Genomic DNA, 8,393 nt, shown 5'->3' with positions numbered 1-8,393 from the left:
CCATATTGTCCATTGGATAATCCAGCACTGATTCTACGTTGATGCATCGGTTTTGGTATCTGGGACACAGTACAACAAAAATATTGCAGGGATATTATTAAATTTTACAACAAATTGTAAGATAAAGAGTGCTAAAGAACAACACAATATGACAAAATTATCACACCAGCGTGGTACTTTTTATACAGTTTTGTAACATCCAATAGTACATGACATTTTTGTAAGGACGCGTTTTATCGTCTGACGTTTTCTACCTTCTGGCCTTCCATAGAGATTTGTAAGAACTGCTCTCGACTACCTTGATGTCATACGCCGATCGGTCTGCGCAGCACTGCGTGTAGTCAAACACAAGTGTGTGTGGGAGGAGAAATGGAGAGAAACAGCCCACGCCCTCTATAGCCAATGGTCGCTATGGTAACGTCAGTGTCATTGACGGAGCCGCAGACAAGAGACAAAACAGCTAAGTGCGACGAACATCGGATGCCGCGAACACTCGCTCACCATAAGTGTCATATTTGAGGATTATTACACGAACGCTGAAATCTCCGCTCTTAAGGATATTCTTTATGTTCTCTTCATGTGTCTGCAATCCAAATAATTGTTAAAGACGCACCCGGAGATGGATATTATTGATGAGAAATGCGATTATGTCGGTGCAATGTTGGATATCCTGATGCATAATGATTTCGATGTTGATGTTTGTCATGATCATAGGAGACCGTGAGCATGCGTTTTTTGGATGGGCATCACATAAGATAGACTTCAAATAGAAACCACATCGCCCGAAAGGCCAATATAATGGATTGCAAATGATTTGAGGCTGAATTTTCTTTTTTCCCCTTGAACGGATTACTGATCCAAACCTTATATGATGCATTATACCACACGATGGTAAACGTCTCTTTGGATTAAAGGACATGTAAGCATTTACAGAGCTTATTTTTATTGAAAACATCCTGACACTTTGTTAATATCACATTAATATAAATTTTTGGACACCAAAGAAGCAAACTATATATATATATACATATTTATATATATATATACAAATATATATATATATATATATATATATATATATATATATACAAACACATAGTTTATAGGTATATTTTATAAAAAATGGGCACCATTTGTATGTTTTCCTTTGAATGAGGAGATTAGCCAGTGGAATGTTAATAGCCACCAAAAATACAATAAGGAAAAGAGAAAACAATGTTGTGTACAGGGGCTTGGATGTTCATATGGTGCCCAATATTTTTTGCATCTTTTTTAGCAGCAGGAGGTGCTTTCTCTGGAATATTTAATGCTTCAGAGAAGGATATTTTTAGTGACTTTGAGCAGTTCCATGAACCAGAACTAGGAAAAGCCACTCTTCACCCTAACTTGTACTTTAGCCAAGATGATGTACCACTGTTGAGACAAAGGTCAACCACAAGTCATAACCACGTTTTTAAAATCATCCGGGCAGCAGTGTTGACTATGCTCTCCACAAGGCCGCTTTACATGCCTCCAGCAAAGCACAGTGAGTTCACCAACAAGTGGAATGAGATTTATGGCAACAACCTCCCACCTCTGGCTCTCTACTGTTTACTGTATCCGGAAGACACTGCTACCTTACAATTCCTGTTTAAGTTTATGGACAGAATGTCGGAATATCCAGACTGGAAAGTAACCAGTGCACCTAATGAAGAAGTGCCAACAGCTCATTCACTCAGCGGATTTGCTACTGCTTTTGACTTCATCTACTCGTTTCTGGATGAACAGCGCCGGGAGCTGTACTTGAAGAGAATACGTTCTGAAACTGAAGAGCTCTACATGATGTCAGAGTACAGGGGATGGGGGAAACACTTTTTACAAAATCATCAAACCAACAATATTGTAGCTATTTTGACCGGTGCAATAGTTCTGGGTGCACATGACACAAAGTCGATGGTTTGGAAACAGGTGTCTGTAAATTACATGGAGAAGACAATGTTTTTGTTGAACCATGTTGTTGATGGCTCTTTGGATGAGGGAGTGGCATTTGGGAGTTACACATCAAAATCTATCACACAGTATGTTTTTCTAGCCGAGCGCCACTTTAATATAGACAACACAAAAAACAATTGGCTTCGAAATCATTTCTGGTTTTATTATGCCACTTTGCTGCCAGGCTTTCAGAGAACGGTTGGCATAGGGGACTCAAACTACAACTGGTTCTATGGACCAGAGAGCCAATTAGTTTTTTTAGATTCTTTTGTTATTAAGAATGGTTCAGGAAACTGGCTAGCACAGCAGATAAGGAAGCACAGACCCAAAGATGGTCCTTTAGGTCAGTCCTTTGCCCAGCGCTGGGCAACCCTTCATACAGAGTTTATCTGGTATAATGCCGGCCTTATACCACAGCCCCCTGTTGGGTACAGTCAGGCTAAGATGCACATATTCTCAGACTGGGGCGTGGTGACCTACGGGGCCGGTTTACCTATGTTTCAAGGAAATACCTTTGTCTCGTTTAAATCAGGAAAGCTGGGTGGTCGGGCAGTATTTGACATCGTCCATACCAAAGCTTACTCGTGGGTGGATGGCTGGAATAGCTTTAACCCTGGTCATGAGCATCCGGACCAAAACTCATTTACTTTTGCTCCTAATGGACAAGTATTTGTTTCTGAGGCTTTATACGGCCCCAAATATAGCTACTTAAACAACGTGTTGGTGTTTAGCCCCTCTCCAACAAGCCAATGTAATGCTCCTTGGGAAGGGCAGCTTGGGGAGTGTGCCAAGTGGCTGCGATGGACTGACAAAGGTGTTGGAGAGTGTGCAGGAGAGGTGATCACCGCCTCCGCACACAGAGACACTATGTTTGTGAGTGGGGAGGCGGTAGCAGCGTATTCCACAGCTATGAAATTAATGAGTGTGTACCGAGCTCTGGTTCTTCTGAACTCACAGACTCTTCTGGTAGTCGACCATGTTGAGAAAAGGGAGGACTCACCAGTGAACACTGTCAGTGCATTTTTTCACAACCTGGACATCGACTTTAAATATGTCCCCCATAGGTTTAAAGACATATATAATGGGGCATTGATGGATGTCTGGGATGCTCATTACAAAATGTTTTGGTTTGATGATCAGGGCTACAGCCCCAATACACAGATACAGGAGGTAGAGCAGGCGGCAGAGTTCAAAAAGAGATGGACACAGTTTATCAACGTCACATTTCCTTTCACAGGTTCAGTTGTTAGAATGGCTTATGTGATGCATGGGCCTTACATTAAGGTTTCCAACTGCAGGGTCATTGAAAACAGTAAGAATGGAATCAAACTTTCCATCATCATAAACAATACTGAAAAAATAGTTTCTATAGTAACCAATCACAAAGACATTGGGGCCCGTTCAGGCTATCTGGGCTTTGGGGGCTATGCTAAGATCGAAGACCAACATCACACTATCCGTTTTGGCTTGGGGGCGCATCTTGTCAAAAAACAGACAACGCTACAAAATCATCTGTTTGACTTAGGATTTATGGTAAACGTTTTAGCCGGGATAATACTGTCTGTGGCCATAGTAATTCTGACCCTTCAGCGCAAAATGTATGTTTGCTTTAGTAGACTGTTGCGCTACGCTCTGCTCTCTGTGTTGCTGCTGTGGACCAGTGAGCTCCTGTTTGTGTCAAACAGCTGTGACCAGCTTCTGTGTCGGGTCAAGTGGCGAGGAGCCACCGCTGACCCTAAACTCAGCAAGCAGATGAAGCTCCTTCTACCCACCGTAGTGATAACAACCCTCCCTGGCTCTGGATCGGACATCCTTAAGCAGCTTTTTTACAACAATACAGACTTTGTCTACTTAACCATTCCTACAGAACACTTGGATATACCAGAAACAGAGTTTGAATTTGACTCTTTAGTGGATGCTTGTGAATGGACTCGATCAGAAGCCCAGCATGGGCGTTTTAAAATGATTCAGGCCTGGCTACATTCATTGGTCGACAACACCCACTTATTCTTGCAAAATATTCCACTCTTTGAAAGCAGCCATATCAAACATGCCCCAAGAGTTAGTCTCCCTCACAAGTGGAAAAGGCTGAGAAGAAAAGAGTCAGTGACTGAAATAAAAGGACGGGCTCGAGCTGCTTTGGACAGAGACATTGAGTATGTGAGAGAGTTGAGGAAACACACGGCAGAACACCCAAATGCATGTGTTGTTCTGAATCTGTGCAGTGGCAGTTGGGCTCTTAAACTTCCTTTTGTCCAAGAAGTTATTGGCACTTCTCTTAGGGCCATCCATATCATCAGGGACCCTCGAGCATGGATCTACATGATGCTATATAACAGCAAACCTAGCCTCTATGCCCTTAAAAACATCCAACAGCACCTAGCTCTTATGTTTCAAAAAGACATGCTTGGAGACAAATGTACAAAGTTTGCAGCTGAATTTAGGATGCTGTGGCGCCTCACATCGCGTTCAGAGACCAGTCCAGTGTTGTTGCTGGCCCACCTGTGGCTTGCTCACACCACTGCTGTTCTAAGAGTTACAGCAACCTTACCTGAGGATTCCTATCTCCAAGTCAGGTTTGAGGATGTTGTAAATGATCCGCAAGACACAGCTCAGAAAATACACTCCTTCTTAGGGATCCCAGTGTCACCCTCAGCTTTAAACCAGCTTGAGTTCACCACATCCACAAACTTGTATAACTTAATGTATGAGGGCGAAATATCACCAGACAAAATTAACATATGGAGTAAAAACTTGCCAAGGAGAGATATTAGAATCATTGAGGACACATGTGGGTTCCTGATGAAACAACTTGGGTATCAAAGGTTCAATGATGATTAGCTGCAAAGCCAGCTGTTGTTTTGGGTTTTAAAAAGTTTTTTGATTTGAATTGAAAATTTGGGAAATGATAAATTATAGGCAAATTACAGTACGATTGTTAGAGCTGCACAATTAATCGTGAAACACCCACACGATCTGAGTGCTGCACTTATTACTGTTATATTCAATAATAGAGAAGCTACTCTATCAGAGTGCTTTCATGAAGTTGACCATCAAGTTTTGAGGAAACAACATAACAAAATGTTTTATTTTAACAAAATTTTAACTGTTTATAGGTTAGAATTGGCATGTTTGATCTATTGTATCTTTCTTTAAATACATCTCCAAGCAATCTGTATATGAAACATAATGACAAGGTTATTTTCATATATTGACATTAGCAAATTGATCAATCTTTCTTTCTCTCAGACCTCTAATTGTAAATGTCACCTTACCAATTTTTTTTAATTTCAAGTAACATGAACTAACAATGAACCATGTTGATTTCTCAGCTTTTATTCATGTTAGTGTTTGTTCATTTCAATGTTAACTAATACATTTATAAAAAAATTAAAGGATGACAATTTAGTTAATGCACTATAAACTAACATGAACAAATAAATTGAGATAAACCAACTTAAACAAGAATGAATAAATGCTGAAAAACTATATTGCTCATTGTTCGTTCATGTTCATGCATTTACTAAAGCATTAGCTATAAAGCATCATTTTCTGTCAGCTGCTTATGAGCTTTTCTTGATATATGTATTTATTTTAGCCTTTGTTATTGCAGACAGAGTGAAAGTGAGCACTGAAGGGAGAGGAAGGGGCGTTAGATATTTAAGCTATAATTTCGGCAAATTTTTTTCTACAAAAATGCATTCTGCTGTGTCAAAATATCATTGGATTTTACAGCATTAAATAGTTTCAAACCTGTATGACTTTCTAATCCACTGCAGAACACAAAAGATATTTTGATGAATGGTGAAAACTGAGCATCGGTTGTAAGCTTCACCTTGCATTGGTTTTAGTCTATTCAATAGAAGTAAATGGGTACCGCCTTTGTTCGGAGTAAATGATGACAAAATTAAAATTTTGGGGTGAACTATCCTTTTAATAAGCAATTGACACATCAATGTTCTTTACATGATTGTCATGTGTTCTTTAATTAGTCCCTATTATGAATTTATGATGTTGATGTTGTATGATAGGAGAAAAAATGCATTGTTTATTGTTGTCTGATATAAAAAAAAATAACATTTTTGTCTACACGCCCATAGTGAAGTTTATCTTGTACAAGATGTTTATGAAAGAAAACTGTTTTCATGTACCATACACTGTTACCTCTTACTGGGCATATTCTAAAGTAATGTATTGGCAACGCTGTTGCCAGCCAGGTAATGTAAGTCATACATATACATTAATAGCGCGTTAGATCATTTAAAGCCGTAAAACAGTGTTCTTTTATTGGGGAAAGGTCATAAACGGCGTAAGCAACATTTTTTATGCGCACATGTCTGGCAGTGTAATAGTAAAAGTCTCAAACGGAAGTAACAGTAAAATAATGCATAAAAGTCCACTCTCGGATCATGCAGTTGGTGTAGAAAAATGACAAAATGAAAAACTGTTGTTGCACTTGCCGGTGAAACGGATGCGAGCCACAGAGGGAGAAGGTGTGCAAGTAAACCTCACTCCCTTACCAATAGGGCTTCTCTAGCGACAGATGCTAGAGGCTGCGGTCTTTAGCTACCTTGTTGGAGTGCCCGTCTCTCATCCAGACCAATGCTGGTTATTTGCCCTGCAAAAATGGGGCGAGATATTAAAATACAGCTTCTGGCCGATTTCCTGCATCATATTTTATTACTAGACGGACAACCGATAGTAACGTCACTGCACATGAAAAACCTGGCAAGTCTTAAAGTTTCATGTAAACCTCATTTTCTGCGTAGCTGGTTTATTGATATGCATGCAAACACTAGAAAACAGGTTTATTTTATAATCAGATTTTTGATAGATATTTGTTTATGTAGTGCATGTAAACGCACTCAATGATGAAAAGTATCTGTAAAGCTTCAAACTGGAATGCATGCTGGATGCATATAACAAAACCCAATAATTTATGAATGTCAAACATAAAGCTATATTTCCACACTTTCCTTTATGTACCATTGCATGAGTGTACATTACAAATCATCAATGCAATTCCTAATAGAGAAAAAGATATCAAAGCAAAAGAAAGTCCAGGGTCAAGAGTCCAACTAACACAAACACTGATCACCATAATAATGATAACAAAAGGTAAACCTCAGTTATTTCTCAATAACATCTTAAACAAATGACAGAAGTGAAGTGAAAGTGGTTGTTTAATAAATGAAAATATGAATGAAATTTGTGTTGAATTCTCTTCTGGTGAGATCTTGACAGCTTTAATGTGTTCATCTGTTATTTACAGTCAATCATTAAAGATCGGGTAACACACTCAGCTTCTTCCAATCTTAGTACGTATTAAACAACACAAGCTCATGGAGGCAGGTCCCTTCATGTTTTTTATATTTTATTGTATCTTTTGATGTGACAACACTGAAGAAATGACACTTTGCTACAATGTCAAGTAGTGAGTGTACAGCTTGTATAACAGTGTAAGTTTGCTGTCTACTCAAAATAACTCAACACACAGACATTATTGTCTAAACCGCTGACAACAAAAGTGAGTACACCCCTAGGTGAAAGTGTCCAAATTGGGCCAAAAGTGTCAATATATTGTGTGGCAACCATTATTTTCAGCACTGCCTTCACCAGAGCTTCACAGGTTGCCACTGGAGTCCTCGTCCACTCCTCCATGATGACATCATGGAGGGGGTGAATGTAAGAGACCTTCCGCTCCTCCACCTTCCATTTGAGGACGCTCCACAGATAGGGATCAATAGGGTTTGTGTCTTCACCTTTACATAGCAGCAATGCTGGCAGCACTCATACTTCTATTTCCCAAAGACAACTTCTGGATAAGATGCTGAGCACGTCCACTCAACTTCTTTGGTTGACCATGGCCTGTTAAACCTGTTAAACCGCTACATGGTCTTGGCTACCGTGCTGTAGCTTAGTTTCAGGGTGTTGGCAATCTTCTTATAGCCTTGGCCTATTTTTATGAAGTGCAACAATTGTTTTTTTCAGATCCACAGACAGAGTAATTTGCCATGAGGTGCCATGTTGAATTTCCAGTTACCTGTATGAGAGAGTGAGAGCAAAAACACCAAATTTAACACACCTGAGACCTTGTAACACTAACGAATCACATGACACCAAGGAGGGAAAATTGCTAATTGGGCCCAATTTTGACAATTTGTTGCAAGCGGTTTAGACATCGATGAATGTGTGTTGAGTTATTTTGAAGGAACAGCAAAATTTACACTGTTATTCAAGCTGTACCCTTACTACTTTACATTGTGTCATTTCTTCAGTGTTCGTAATGAAAAGATATATTAAAAGACTTCCCAAAATGTGAGGGGTGTACTCACTTCTGTGATATACTGTATGTTTTGAGCTATTTTTTGTAAGTTGTGAAGGATGCTGCTGTTCCGGTGGAGGGTTATTGCACAACAGGG

The 8,393-nt window shown here is 39.6% G+C and overlaps 1 protein-coding gene across 1 annotated transcript; it reads left to right on the top strand.

The window, feature by feature from the left end:
- The first annotated feature begins 342 nt into the window (after nt 1–342).
- Nucleotides 343–7,140, top strand: LOC130413693 (dermatan-sulfate epimerase-like protein). The gene has a single exon (XM_056739090.1). The coding sequence runs from the start codon at nt 1,216–1,218 to the stop codon at nt 4,810–4,812; it is 3,597 nt and encodes a 1,198-aa protein (XP_056595068.1). The 5' UTR covers nt 343–1,215; the 3' UTR covers nt 4,813–7,140.
- Nucleotides 7,141–8,393: the final 1,253 nt, after the last annotated feature.

This window comes from Triplophysa dalaica, chromosome 23, assembly GCF_015846415.1.
Source record: "Triplophysa dalaica isolate WHDGS20190420 chromosome 23, ASM1584641v1, whole genome shotgun sequence".
Lineage (NCBI taxonomy): Eukaryota > Metazoa > Chordata > Actinopteri > Cypriniformes > Nemacheilidae > Triplophysa > Triplophysa dalaica.
Note: the sequence above shows the minus strand (reverse complement) of the source record. Positions and strands in the feature narration are given on the sequence as shown.